The following is a 15,329-nucleotide window of genomic DNA, read 5'->3' as shown; positions in this document are numbered from 1 at the left end:
TAGCAGATTTCTAGGAGCATGTGCTTTAATATAAATAAGAAGCACTGTTTTTTCTTAACTGTGGAGAGAAAGATCAAAAAAGTAGAGATACTTCTGGCACTTCAGCTCTTGCCACATTGTAACTTGGCTCTTTTTCTTAAATACTGTAGAATGGAATCTTTGAATCAGAGCGTCTGGGAAAATTTAAAGAAATTACAAAGCACATAAAGCACAGAAATATCCAGCACATCTAAGTTCCACTGCAACATAAAATTACAGTGAATCGCTTCCTAATAGCTCATCTAGAGATGCTTTTAGACAAAACATCTGTTGTACAACCACTTTGCCAAATCCACAGAGGTTTTTTTGATGGGTTCAGAAATTACAGCTTTAGGCTGTTAAAACTACCTAAGTCTTTCTGTGACTTCCATTTTTTTTTTTTTTTTTTTACCAAAATCCAGTAAGAAAAGAAATTCAGAATACTTCTGTATTCTCTTTGGTAAACCACCTTTGTTGGAAGTAACTGTTTAGAAGAAGCCGTACAGTTGGCATAAAAACTCATTATCTCAAGATAACATGTATCTAAAATTCACAGCTGTAACTGCAGCATCCAAAACTCTACTTTACCTAATGTTAGACATTTACAAAGTAAATGAGTTAGTCATGAAATATCTTGTTTCCATCAAATCTTATCAATAGCTAAATTTAGACTCAACCCAGGTTTATCACAATAGCAAAAACTAGTATTTTTTCTTCTTGGGTGAATGTAGTAGAATTGGAGACCTCTCTTTCACTTGCTTCCTCACCAGTATTTCTGTACCAGCTGAAAGTTGCCGAGGTGGCGCAGCAGTTAGAGTGCAGTACTGCAGGCCACTTTAGCTGACTGTGTTCAGCAGGTCAGCGGTTCAAATCTCACCGGCTCAAGGTTGACTCAGCCTTCCATCCTTCCGGGGCAGGTAAAATGAGGACCCAGATTGTTGGGGGCAATGTAAATATATATATACATTGCTTACTGGTGTACACTGCTTAGAGCAGTGGTTCTCAACCTTTCTAATGCCGCGACCCCATAATATAGCTCCCCATGTTGTGGTGACCCCCAACCACTTATACATCACCGGGTGCCAGGGGCGTGGCCAAAGAAAATGGGAAAAAAATGGCGGACAGCCTTGTTTGGCGACCCACGTGAAATGGTCATTCGACCCCAAATGGGGTCCCGACCCACAAGTTGAGAACCACTGGCTTAGAGAGTGCTCGCACTTAAAGCGGTATATAAGTCTCATAAATAAATAAATAAATAAATTTGAAAGCAGCACTGATATAGACTGCCCATTTCTGCTACCAAAATCACTACCTTTAATAAATGGATCTATGTAGATCAGCTTTCTAATCTTTCTTGTATATATATTTTTTAATTATATCTATCTCACTTCACTTCTTTATCCTTACATTTCAGACAGACAATGGGACCAGTAACCTGCCAGGAGAAAACAAACTTCTAAAAAACGTTGAATGGCAAAATCAAGAGCAAGCAGCTTTTTGTGATGCCATTGCAAAGTAAGCAATTTAAGTCAAACTTGGTCACTATTATTAATGGAAATGTAATATCGGGAATCTGGTAGTCCTTTTTCAAGTAACAAATTTTATTACATGGCATAAGCTTTCATCAAGTGAACTGTAGCTCAAGAAAGGTCATGTCTTTTAGTAAAATGTGTTAATTTGAAAAGATGCTAACAAATTTCTGTGGGGTTTTTTTTTTGTCACCATATTAACACAGTTCTGTTCCTACAATGAATGATAAACTACGTGTGCCTTTTAAGGAAATTATCAGTACTGTTTTTATATACTGGTTACAGAAAACTTTCTTCCTGTTCACATTTTAAGGTTTTGAACATTTTAACAATGAAACTAGTCTCTGCAAGTTAATTTAAGTGTCTTGGTTCACTTATCACACTAAGCAAAGAGTAACATTATAGGTTGGATATGGGTGACTGAATCAAGGTTTGGTGAATAATTTACAATTGCCTGGGTTTATACAATGTGCTATTTCTTTGCTTAAAAGAGCCCGTGGTAGTACAGTGGTTAGAATGCAGTATTGTAAGTTAACTCTGCCCTTGCCAGGAGTTCAATACTGACTAACTCAAGTTGACTCAGCCTTTCATCTTTCTCAGGTCAGTAAAATGAGGGCCCAGATTGTTGGAGGAAATATGCTGACTCATATAAATAATGCTATAAAGCACTATGAACAGTATATAAGTCCAAATGCTTTTGCTAAGTGTTATTGGAATGATGTATGATCCAAGCCAGGATTTTGTATGAACTCTGCTTTTCCTTAATCCAGAAAAACATAGCATTTTACTGCAATATGTTTGCATGCTATTGACCATACTGTCGAATTTGACAACCATGATTTAGCATTTGCCATGGCTAAGGTGCTCACCAATAAATATGTGTCATATGGTACAGCAATCATTCTCTATTTGAGCCAATTATTTTCAAGTAATCTTTTGCTAACAGTATTTTATGGATTTTTATTTTTGTTTTTATTAAAAATATATATATGAAAAAAGTTGATGAAACTGCTCTGTGTGAAGTGGGGCAAAATTAATGCCAACCCACTTTCTTTCTTTCTCAAAACTCTATCAGAAATAAAGCTAAAGTGGCATAAATATTACTTTTGAACTAAGCATTGCTTGACTATGAATTAGCTGTTAGGACAACATGCCTTCCTTAACCATAATCTGATGAGTGGGCTGGGTTCAGAAGGTGTGATGCAACCAAATAGAAAATAGCAGAAGACAGCAGTCAGAAAATGATACATCTGATGATAATGGATGCACACCTTAGACTAACACCAGCTAGCCATCAACAACAAAACATAAACTAGAACAAACTGTAAATCTGAAACCCATTAAAGGACTACTGTCGAAACTACCTTGCAAAAACAAGTGGGTAAAAAGAAAAACTGAATCCCAGTTGTAGCTACCCTCAAGAGAAAAAGATGAAACTGAACCAAATGGATGGTTCAGTTGAGCTGTTCCATATCTATTTCACACAGCATGCCCCATAAAGGACTACATTATAGGTAGTATTAAGCAACTGAAATTGGAGAATTAGTTTGGTATAGGAGTTAAAATGTTGTAGCAGAAGCTGAGAGACTATGTTTTGATCTCCCCTTTAGCATGAGTGAAGAATGAGTGATTTGGGGTCAATAATTCTCTCATAACATAGTATATTCTAAAAGCAAAAGAATGGTTAAAAGTCAGGGAGACATACAATCTCATAAATCCAAATCCAGTACCCAAATTGGATAGCAAAATGAAAAGAAAACCTTAAGTAATCTAATCAAACAGGACAAATGAAGTATAAGAACTATGGTATATGAAAATCCTCCCAACCCCAAATATGGATTCATTATATAATGACACTTTCATTTTGAGCAAAAAAAATAATGGTTAGAAAAAAACCCCTGCAATGTAGTAACCCAGTACAACAGAAAACAAAAATAGATTAATTACATATTGTCCAAATCAATGAATATCCATGCAACTTCATTAAAAATGGTCTATTCAGTTAAATAATCACAGTACAAGTGTTGCAATTCATGAAAAGAATAATTCTTTCATACATCAAAAATATCTCAGAAACCACCAACAGCCTAACCCAACTGTTTGGCATCACTGTAGCACACAAATCAACAAAATCCTTCCATACTAATAGTTAAAGACTAGAAAGCAGGAGTTCTAGTTCTGCCTTAGGCGTGAAAGCCAGATGAGCGACTTTGGGCCAATCACTCTCAGCCCATCATACCTAAAGGGTTGTTGCTGTGGGAAAAAGTAGGAGGAAAGTTCACCACCTTGAGTTATTTATAAAGTAATAAAAGTGGGATATAAATCTAACAAATAACAGGAGTCATTTAAATATAGTAATAGTAATAGTAGTAAAGTTGGAAGGGACCTTGGAGGTCATCTAGTCCAACCCCCTGCTCGGACAGGAAACCCTACACCATTTCGGACAAGTGGCTGTCCAGTCTCTTCTTAAAAACTTCCAGTGTTGGAGCATTTACTGCTTCTGGAGGCAGGCTGTTCCACTGATTAATTGTTCTCACTGTCAGGAAGTTTCTCCTTAGTTCTAGGTTGCTTCTCTCCTTGATTAGTTTCCACCCGTTGCTTCTTGTCCTGCCTTCAGGTGCTTTGGAAAATAGCTTAATTCCCTCTTCTTTATGGCAGCCCCTGAGATATTGGAATACTGCTATCATGTCCCCCCTTGTCCTTCTCTTCGTTAAACTAGACATACCCAATTCTAGCAACCGTTCCTTATATGTTTTAGCCTCCAGTCCCCTAATCATCTTTGTTGCTCTTCTCTGTACTCTTTCTAGAGTCTCAACATCTGTTTTACATCGTGGTGACCAAAACTGGATGCAGTATTCCAAGTGTGGCCTTACCAAGGCATTGAAGAGTGGTATTAATACTTCACGTGATCTTGATTCTATCCCTCTGTTAATGCAGCCTAGCACTGTGTTGGCCTTTTTGGCAGCTGCAGCACACTGCTGGCTCATATTTAAGTGATTGTCTACTAGGACTCCGAGGTCCCTCTCACAGTTACTACTATTGAGCATGGTGCCACCTATGCTGTACTTGTGCATTTGGTTTTTCTTGCCTAAATGTAGAACCTTGCTTTTTTCACCATTGAATTTCATTTTGTTAGTTAGTGCCCAGTGTTCAAGTCTGTCCAGATCCTTCTGTATCTTAAGCCTGTCTTCTGGAGTGTTGGCTATTCCTGCCAGCTTGGTGTCGTCTGCAAATTTGATGAGTTCCCCATCTATCCCTTCATCCAAATCGTTGATGAAGATGTTGAAGAGTACTGGGCCCAGAACAGAGCCCTGGGGCACCCCACTACACATTTCCCTCCAGAAAAACATCCTGCCCAATCTTACATTGTGGAATGGTTGGACAAGCTGATACATATTTTACATGACATTCAGTCAAGTGAAAAAGTAAATTACATCCCATTGAAGTTTTTAACTATTTCAACAATTATTTGATTTTCATTTCAACAATATTGATAGAGAATTGAATGTAACAAATACATACTGTTTAAATTTTGTAGTTCATTATGTAACTTAAATAAATGGAAATAGTGCATGTGGAAAAAGTAAGTACATTCCTACATTTATGACTACTTCAAATACCTAAATTAAAACCAGGTGCACCAGATCAGGTGGAAATGAGTAGAGCATCATTAGAAAAGATCTTGGAGGAACCAGTCTTATTTAAACTAAATGCTTGCTTTGAGATGGTCTTTGCTGCTAAAGTGTGTCTTATCACTATTCTTAGATTGAAAGAGCTTTTGAAGCCCTCGGAAAAAAGATTGTAGGCACTTTATAAGTCGGGGGAGGATTTAAAATTCACTGCCTGAAGATTATCTACAAATGGAAAAGATTTAAAACAATTGCCCACTTGCCCAGACCAGGCTGTCCCAGCAAATTCAGCCCAAGAGCAGAATGCAAGTTGCTGAAAGAAATCTCTGAGAACCCCAGAATTTTATCAGAGGAGCTATGGTAACTCTTGTCAATAATGATGACAAAGTGCCTGAGTCTACCATTAGAGAGAAGCTGCAAAAATGTGTGGTGCCAGGAGGAAACCATTGTGTTCAGACAGATCTTTGAGACCAGACTAAAGTTTGGTCATGAACATCTAAGGCAGAGACCAGGACTTGTGGAAAAAATGTGCTCTGGACTGAAGAGACAAAGATAAGTTATTCTGCTACAGCACCAGAAGTCATGTTTGGCAAAACAAAAGAGAACATTTCACCAGAAAACCCGATACCAAAGGATGGCAGTGGAAATGTTATGGTCTGGGGTTTGCTGAATCAGGGACCGGGCAGCTCACCAACACAGAATTTGCTATGAATTTTCAATGTACCAGAGGGTGCCTCAAGATAATGTGAAGCCATCTGCCAGAAGATTGAAGTTCAGCTGAAAGTGGACTTTGTGGTATGTCAGTGGCCTTAACTGTTCCAGCACATCCACCAAGGGAATAGCAAAAGAGACAGAGAGAAAAAGAAATGGAGGGGCTTGGAAAAGCCTGCATCTAAAACCCATCAAGATACTATGCAGTGAAACAGCTGAAAAACATTAGCATGAAAGAGTGGTGATGAAATCTTCCCAATCAATGTCAGTGACTCTTAGACAGTTATAAGAAATGCCTATCTGAGGTTATTTTCTGCCAGGCATATCATTTAATTTTTTCGCTTGAAAATTTTGTTTTCATAGGGTTTTTTTGTTTGTTTAATTACATCATTGTTGTCATGATATGCTGTTTGAAAGAATATAAGATACTGATATGTATCTTATACCTGTATTAAAAAAGAAAAAAAATTGCTCTGGTGCTACTTATTTTTCCATGTCTGGTGTTGGAGTATTCAGGATGTTACCCAAACTGGACATTAAATGGAAGAAGAAAACCAACTTTGGAGAAAAGCAAGAACCCAACAATTGAATCCTGAGCTACTTATATTCTTCACTTTTGCAATGACATAGTTTGCAAATGAAGTCTCTGAATGCTATTTTTGACCTGGGTAATTTAAACAGGAGATGTCTTGAAGAATGATGAATTAGTCTCAGCCCCACTATTGGAGTTAATATAATTAATATGGAATACACTGCAATTTTGTTATAAAGTATTTCTTTTCTTAATACATTCTTCCAGCCCTCAGTTGAGGTACAGCTGGGAGTGAAAGTAATAAGATAACATTATATAATTGCTGTGAGTTACTTCCTCAGCTTTAGCCTGTCATCCAGGTTGTTGTATCTAGATTACATTCAAGAGTATTCTATCTAAATCTCTTAAAGACTAGCTACTACATTATTTGATAGAAACCATTCTTATCCAACTGGGGCCTTCTTCAGTCTGCAATTTGTGGAAAATGAATTACGTTAACTTTGAAAGTTGGAGTATATTTTCATTGTGACATGTGAAACAAGAAGCTAGGCCAGAAATTAATTCTGCTTTTTCAGGCTTGGAGCTAGATCTAGCCATACGAAATCTAGCTGTGGTAAATCCTTGTCAGTCCTTCTTCGTTCCTTCTATGAGCAGATTATGACATGACTGTCCTTTCTGAATCTTTCTGTCCTTTTCAAAGTTGTTTGTTTTTTGAACAGCCAGTCAACATTCTTGCCACTAAGCAAAGAGTTATCAATTGCTGGTTGAAAGGAAGAGATGATTTTATCTCTCCCTCCCAATTCTTCCTTTTTTAAAAAAAAATTATATATATCCTTGTGCTTTCTTCTAGTCTGCTAATATTTCCCTCATTTGCATGAATGGCACTTGTTTGGCTGCACAAGTATATGGGAAGGAAGGGGGTAGAGAAAATCTGTAGTTTATTTCAGAATTACTAGCTTTATACCAATCAGGTTAAAAACTATTGTAGAGGCTTTTTTTTAAAGATGGAATTGATGGATGATTTAAGATGATTAAAATATTGAATCTGTCTGAGCATGTTGTTTAACAGAGTAGAGAGGAGATTAAATTAATAATGTTAAGAAAATTAGATTAGCTATATAAATCTAAGAATTTTAAATTCAGAAAGTGCATTGATTTCAATGGTAATCCTGCATAATTATGCTTAAATTTGCAATTTAATGCACTTTGTGTTGTTTTATGTTCTTGTTTGTTGCTCCAGTGATCATTGTAACTGCATTTATAAACATTTGTTTACAGATTAAGGACCAAATTTCCTCATACCAAGCATGATACAAACTTAGGTTTCGTGTTGAGTCCAGTCATGTTGCAGAGAAATGTAAGTGGAGAGAACTCCAGCATCAAGATTTCAATAGAAATTGAAGGTTTCCAACAGCCAGTGACGTTCACATGTGATGGTAAGTGCATCTTTATTTTAATAGATATATTTCAGTAGATTGAAAGATTGCCAAAATAATTTTGGTAATAAATTATACCCTTTGACTTACAGACACAGTTGAGCCTGGAATTTTGGTTGTAAGTCGTTGCAGTTGTTAATAGGGTCACCATGTGACTTGACTCAACTTTATAACTACATCATGGCTTTCTTGGGCAAGGTCATTGAATGATCCTGTGGGTTAAGTGGAAAGTGGGGGTGCCTCGGGTTGGGTGAATCTTAGAGCAGGCCACAGGCAAGCTTTGGGGATTTTGGGCAGGGAGTCAAAAAAGAGAACTTGCCTTAGGTTGGCAACACAGCAAAAAGGCATCACACATTTTTTGCCAGGAAATGCAAAATATCTGGAAGCTTCTATAGTAGAACATGAAGCAGAATCCCTGCTCCTAGACTGAACACCAGGGAAGCCTCCACAGCAAGGCACAAAGCGGCTGCCCCTCAAAAAGTTCCACACAAGAGGGAGACCTCAAAGGCACAAAGCAGTTCCTCCCCAGGTGAAGCTCCAACTCCTAGAATGTTCCAGCCCAGCCACCCACACTGTCCAAGAGACTTTCACAATGTTCCTCCTTCCATGAGATTGTCCAACCTGGCCCTTTTACAAAGAAGAAGAGGGGGGATACTAAAGGCAGCCACTCGGCTGCAGTCTTAAAATGCCCCATTTCCCATGCTCCTGGGTGGGGTTGGAGTGCTGAGGCTGGCTTTGTAGTAAAAAAAGAAAAAATACCTTTACTTTTCCAAGGCTCTGGAAAGAAAGCACAGCTTTCCCAAGACTCCGCAGAGCTCTGCAATTCCAAAAGGAAACATCTGGCTGCCTTAGCACTTTTTTCCCCCTTCTATGCAAAAAAGGCTAGGCAGGGCATAAACTTCATGGTTTTAAGACATTTTGGCTTGACTTCCATGGGTTCTCAAGCACATTCCTAGAGATCAGCATTACAGGAGCCATTTCCATTGGAACTGATATTTAAAACGTGTGGACTTTTACCTGTATTTTTAATCCCATCCATTATGTTTGCAACATACATTTTGTTTTCCTGCCTTCTGATGTAGCCATAGAGCAGATATGTCAAACTCGTGAAGTCATGTGACGTCGCACAACGTATCGGGGCAATTTTGCCATTGCCGGCAATGGGGTGGGCGCAGCTTCCAGATGACGCGTCTGGCCCGCGGGCCGGCAGTTTGACATCCCTGCCATAGAGGATCAGATATGCCTTTTAATTATAGCTGAATGGATTTTTGAGAATAAATTGCTGTTTATTCTATTACTCAAATTGCTAACTACAATATTTCAAAAACTCTTAAGTTAATTGCTCATGTTTTTCTATTTTACAAAATTGCTTTCAGTTCACTATTTTTGTTGCCTTTTTTTCTGCGTTTGTTTTTTTCCAAACAGTGAGTTCTCCAGTTGAACTTATAATAATGCAGGCTCTTTGCTGGGTGCATGATGACTTGAACAATGTAGATATTGGCAGTTATATTTTGAAAGTTTGTGGACAAGAAGAAGTTTTACAGAAGTAAGTTTTGCTTTGGTTACATCCTGATTTCTACAAAAATATAGTGAATGCACATTTGACTGTTACTAATTGGAAAAAGAGTAAGTAGTTTAGCTATCAGAATTAAAATAGGTGTTATCATTGAATTTGGAACTCTACTATATTCATTTAGATATGGCATATTGTTCATTTTATTTTATTATGCTTTTTATCTGTTTAAATTTCAGATTTATAATAAATCATACTAGCATTGTCAAACTTAACTATTCTTAGAAAAAATATGCTGTCATGGAATACATTCAATTGTCTAATGCAGAATCCTGTAGTATTTGAAAATGGCAACTAGTTGTAAAAGCATGTGTCTTGTCAGTTACTTAAAACGAATATATTTTTGCTTATTGCGGGTTCTGCATCATCTCTTAGTCTGGAGTTTTATTAAGAGTGATTCTGCCAACTTTTCATATTTAAAATACATGCTATAGTAATGGGGCAATTACATCAGAACAGGCAAAGCTGGGAATATGAATCCTGTTCCACTTAAATATGCCAAAATAATAGTTTTAAATATGTCTAGAGTTATTTTATTTGAGAAATATATTTGCTCAGTGTGTTTATGATGCTTAGAAGATTAGCATCCTAATTATTTACTATTAATAACATAGTAAGCAGAAATTCAGAGTAATCTGTGTAAGCTTTTCCAACCATGATTGCTATTAGCCCCTTTCTAGTTCTGCTAAGCAATATTTGAAAAGAGAAATGGAAAAACTAGTGAAGGGAAGGGAGCCATGGATTCTAAAAACCATGTCCATATATTCTTATTTATTTATTTGTATCCTGCCTTTATTATTTTTACAAATAATTCAAGGCCTATCCAACACACCTTCCTCCTGTTTTCTCCACAACAACAGTCCTGTGAGTTGCATTGGGCTGAGAGATAGAGAGTGACTGGCCCAGAGTCACCCAGCTGGTTTCCATGGCTAAGGCTGGACTCGAACTCATGTTCATTGAAAATCTTATTGATAATTTGAAATAGTGAATAATCATAGCATTTATTGTTTTCATAGCAAGCATTGTGTGGGAAGCCATGAGTATATTCAAAACTGTCGAAAATGGGACACAGAGATTATTCTACAGTTATTGACTAATAATGTTATTTGCAGAGACCTTGCACGAACAGTAAGTACAAGGGAAGCTCACTTATCAAAACAACCTTCATTTATTCTTTTTATATGTATTATTGGTGTTCTGCATATTGCTTGTTTTTATTATTGTATTGTGAACTCTGTCTTGTAACCATGACTCACATGTACCTAGAATTATCTGTTATCTCTGGTCTATTTTCTTCCTCTCTGTTATGCAGCTCATCAAGTAATTCAAGAACAGCGAGAAAGGCTCTTTCCGCTGCTAGTTCTTACAAAAATTGTAAACCACCCTCATTACAAATCTTGATTAATTGATTTATTATGTGCCATCAAATTGATGTCAACTATTAGCAACCAATTAGATTTTCACCATAACAGTCACTAACCTGGCCCTTCAGATCTTCCAGCTGTGCACCCATTGCCACTGTGATTCCATCTATCTTCTTCTCTTTCTTTCTGCCTTTCCTGGCATTAGAGCTTTCACCAGAGAACTAGATTTTCACAAGATGATATATCCCAAGATCTCCACTCTTGATACTGGCCTTAGTTAGAAATAGAAAAAACTTTCAAATTGAGCTCAAATCCTGGTGTCTATTGGATGTATCCATACAGTTTTCCTTAGTGTAACAAGACATAGGTGATTTATCATTGCATTCTTCTGAAAATGTTTTCACCTTCCCAGTATAGACTATAGTCCTGTGATTTCCTGATGATCTCTAAATATTAACCATTCTTACTCTATTCTTTAAAGATCAGTCAAGATATTTCTTCTTCAGTGGGTTAGAAATTGGCCCTAATGACATACTAATATATATTAAACTGACTAAACAGCAAGGATTCCTGATTTGCCATATTCCACTTCCAGATACTGTTTACATATTTATCTGGCAGCTTAAAGGCTAGGGTAGAAAACCCATAGAACAGCAATCATTGCTACAGGTGAAAACACAAATGCGGGAAGCATGGAGGGTTTTTGATCATGGGGTGGTTTTTTTGAAAGTCTTAAGAAATCCAGTAATGAAGCTAATAATGAATACACCTGTGAAACAAATTACTGTTACAAATAGGTTTGTTATAAAAATTGGTAATTCATCCTGAGCAAACCTAGTTAAATTGGAGGATGCTATCAGATATTAGTTCTTGTATATGAACTTAACAGCCAGCTACTTTTTAGTAGAGAAATTGAAAGGAGACATTTATTACCAGTTTTCTACTTAAGGAGGTAGCAAAAAAAATGCTAATTTTCTCATTTTCAGAACTCTCAGAATAAAACTTGCTATCCATCTTTAGGTTATTTTTTACAGGGCAAGGGAGAATATTGATAAGTTTGGCAAATCACTTATTCATTTTCTATTATTAGGAAGATGATGATGGGACACCAATAGATTTGGCAAAACATCTCTGCCATGTAGAAAAGTTTTTCAGAGAGACCATTCAGAGGTAATAACTTTGTCATAATATTGTTTGTTTCAATTTTGGTGCTGGGCAGCACCAAACCAATTCTAGGGTCAAGTATGTATGTATGTATGTATATGTGTATGTGTGTGTGTATGTGTATGTATGTATATATATTTGTACATGTGTATATATATGTATATGTATGTGTGTATGTATGTATATATGTATATATATGTATGTATGTATATTTGTACATGTGCGTGTATATATATATGTATATGTATACATGTATGTGTGTGTATATATGTATATGTGTATATGTGTGTGTTGTGTGTGTGTGTGTGAGAGAGAGAGAGAGAGAGAGAAAGAGAGAGAGAGAGCACTCTAGGTGCAGATTCAGTATGAAAAATAAAAATACAGTAACAAAAAATAACAAGATGGAAAATCCAGACAACTAACTCCAAAATATATGTAACATATTCAGGTATTTCTAATAATGGATTCCATCTAGTCTACTCCAATGTCTGGGAGAATAGCAGTTTGTTAGAGCCTTCTGGAATGCCATCAGGACAGGAGCCATATAGACCTCAGGGGAGAATCTTATTCCAGGGGCAATCAAACATTACGTTTTGTAATCAAGCATTTCTCACGTTGGTGCCTTTTTATTCATTTTACAAAGCTTATACTAATAGTATGCCACAAGTAATAGAATTATTCTCATTGATTCCAGCCATTCTCTTGAAGAACTATTAGAAGCTTATCACAATCAAGTTGACATAATACTTAAAAATAAGGTAAATGTTATAATTCAATTTGTCTCCTATTATGGTTATGCAAAGAAGCACTTTGCAATTCATATTGGTGTGAGTATGAGTGACTTACTCCTTGAAGTCTTGAAATAGTTGCGTCCTCTGGAAGACTCTGATTGCTTTAAAGGCTTTCTGATTGTCAAGAACCTCTTGGAAAATTCAACTCATTGGGGAGAAGTGGTTTTTGTTTTTTGTTTTTGCATTGATGTATGTTGCAAGACCCTCTTATGAATGATTTCTCAGCCTACGTCCAGTACATTTCATGCTTTACTAATCATACATTTATAATAATATTTATATACATAAATGTATTTACAGTATATTTATATTGTGCCATAAGCTGTGGTTTGGGATTTGTTAGATGTTATTGCTCAAACACGATTATTTTCCTACGCCTCACTTTCCAATCTACTTTAAGCTTCATACATTACGTTTTGTCTTCCAGTTGAAACATAATAGTGCCCTCACCAACGGTTCCCAACCTTTGTGGCTTGGCAGCCTGGCTGGGGGATGGTGAGAACTGGGCCGCATGAGTGGGCAGGTCAGGATGCACAGCTGAACTTGCACAAGTGGTGAGCTGGCACACTCACATATGCACATGCAGCTCGACTACAATTTGAGTTACATGTGCACCGGCCTGCCACTTGTGAGTTGAGCTACACGCGTGTGTGCACTCTGGCCTGCCTCTCGCACAGCCAGATTCCAAATAGGCCACGGCCCAGTAGTGGGCGGGGTTTGGGGACCTCTGCCCTGAACTATACTTTATCTTATTCATGTCACCAGTATGGCATTTTCATCTGGTAAGAAGGAGTGTTACTACAGTGAAGTAAAAAAAAAGTGGACATTGGCAACATCTAGGATAGGCCAAAATTTAAATGAATTCACTCTTTCTTCCATTAATTCTTCTTCCATATGATATTTCCTATGCCACTGTTTGCCACACACAGGTTCAAAACATAATAGGACTATCCCGGTGCTGAACAAGTAACTTGTGTAGATTATTCTATACACAATACTGTTCTGTGAACTTGTTGTCAATTCTTCAATCCAATATGCTTTAGAGTTGGGTGGCAGCCAGTGGAAGAATGGGTGCAACTAAATCAAAAATATTTAAATGGACTCATTATATATAATACCTGCCTTATTATTTCTCTAACACATCTATTTGCTGACAAAATGGCATCTGTCAATGGAACAGATTTCATCTCTCCCTGCACATTCCTGTAATCAAGAGGTGTATATATCCTCGAATTGTAAGGGCATTTGTAGGAGGAATAGAAGGGAATGTTCTGCTGGTTTATTGGAAATGTATTTGAGAAATGTTGGATTTTACCTTTAATTTTACCCTTATTTTTTTCTCTCTCATCAGAATCGGTTTAAAGCAGTGGAACCAGTCATTGAAGCTGTCAAAAAAATTTGCTCTGCATTAGATGGGGTAGAGACTCCAGCAATTACTGAAGCTGTAAATAAGCTAAAAAGAACAGTTAAATTTCCAGGGAACAAGAGCCCAGAGGTAATTAGTTATATCCTGTAGTTTTGTGCTATGTCCTATTTATACAGTGGGGCAAATACTGATTCAGTCCCATTTTTTTAAACTTTCATTTAAAGCCACTTTTTGTTTCTATAGTACAAATAAGGAGTAGAAAAGATTTTGTGGCATAAATATCTGAGTAATAAATAGAAATATTTCAGGCATTTAATAACAACAATTCAACAAAGATTTTTTTCCCCAATTTGGAGAGTTTGATCACTTTTTTTCATATCTCACTGGACAGGGATCTATAAGATCGTCTGATGACACTAGCAAGAATCCAGTTGGTAAGTACAAATTAAATATATTTGTTCAACCTTTTAAAGGGTATTCTTATCATTACCTTCTTAACATTAAAAAAAACAATTGTTTAGGTCCTTTGCAATCTGAAAATCCTCTTCAAATGAGAATAGATCAGCTGACCTCTGCAGTCCATGCTCTTCTTCAACTCCACTTGAACTCATACCACAGTCCTTCATTAAGCACTCCAAGGACTACAAAAAGCACTAAAGAAGCATGGACTGCCACAGAGCATCTCCAGTTCACCGTATTTGCTGCTCATGGAATTGCCAATAATTGGGTTTCAGTGTGAGTATTTAAACTAAACAATACCTTTAGTCTGAATGTTCTGTTCATTTGAGTGACTACATTTTGCTCTGTTTCTAGTTATGAAAAATATTATCTGGTTTGCTCTTTGACCCATAATGGAAAAGATCTCTTCAAACCAGTCCAGTCCAAGAAGGTTGGCACATATAAGAGTTTCTTCTATTTGATTATATGGGATGAATTGTAAGTGCTTTTTTTTTTAGTTTGCAGACTCATAAAAGTATTTCTTTATGTAGCATCTGTCACAATCTTTTAAACTGCTAATTAATTTTCGAAAATCCCATTAACTTTGTCAGCTAGTAAAAAGACCTTTCCACGTAATTAGAAAGTCCAGGCTAGGGAGTGATTGGGAGAAGTGCTCATTGTTCTGTTACTCATTTCTGTGTCTGAGGAAGACAACAGTAGAATCCCATTCATTACATATAGCTATTCAAAACCTCAGTATGGCTGCTTCAGGGTCCTC

General features: G+C 36.8%; 1 protein-coding gene across 3 annotated transcripts in view; it reads left to right on the top strand.

Annotated features, from left to right (window-relative positions):
* The window catches only part of PIK3C2A (phosphatidylinositol-4-phosphate 3-kinase catalytic subunit type 2 alpha), a 58,812-nt gene that overhangs the window by 16,842 nt on the left and 26,641 nt on the right, over positions 1-15,329 (top strand). For all 3 annotated transcript variants that reach the window (XM_039344618.1, XM_039344620.1, XM_039344619.1), the window contains exons 4-13: positions 1,433-1,533; positions 7,698-7,855; positions 9,281-9,401; positions 10,445-10,556; positions 11,883-11,962; positions 12,651-12,714; positions 14,099-14,242; positions 14,505-14,547; positions 14,635-14,848; positions 14,927-15,049. In XM_039344618.1, the coding sequence (XP_039200552.1) occupies positions 1,433-1,533; positions 7,698-7,855; positions 9,281-9,401; positions 10,445-10,556; positions 11,883-11,962; positions 12,651-12,714; positions 14,099-14,242; positions 14,505-14,547; positions 14,635-14,848; positions 14,927-15,049 (1,160 nt within the window). The remainder of the gene's footprint in view (positions 1-1,432; positions 1,534-7,697; positions 7,856-9,280; positions 9,402-10,444; positions 10,557-11,882; positions 11,963-12,650; positions 12,715-14,098; positions 14,243-14,504; positions 14,548-14,634; positions 14,849-14,926; positions 15,050-15,329) is intronic.

This window comes from Crotalus tigris, unplaced genomic scaffold, assembly GCF_016545835.1.
Source record: "Crotalus tigris isolate CLP2741 ecotype Arizona unplaced genomic scaffold, ASM1654583v1 scf7180000017933.3771270, whole genome shotgun sequence".
NCBI classification, from domain to species: domain Eukaryota; kingdom Metazoa; phylum Chordata; class Lepidosauria; order Squamata; family Viperidae; genus Crotalus; species Crotalus tigris.
The sequence above is the reverse complement of the archived record's forward strand: the minus strand, read 5'-3'. Positions and strand labels throughout refer to the sequence as shown.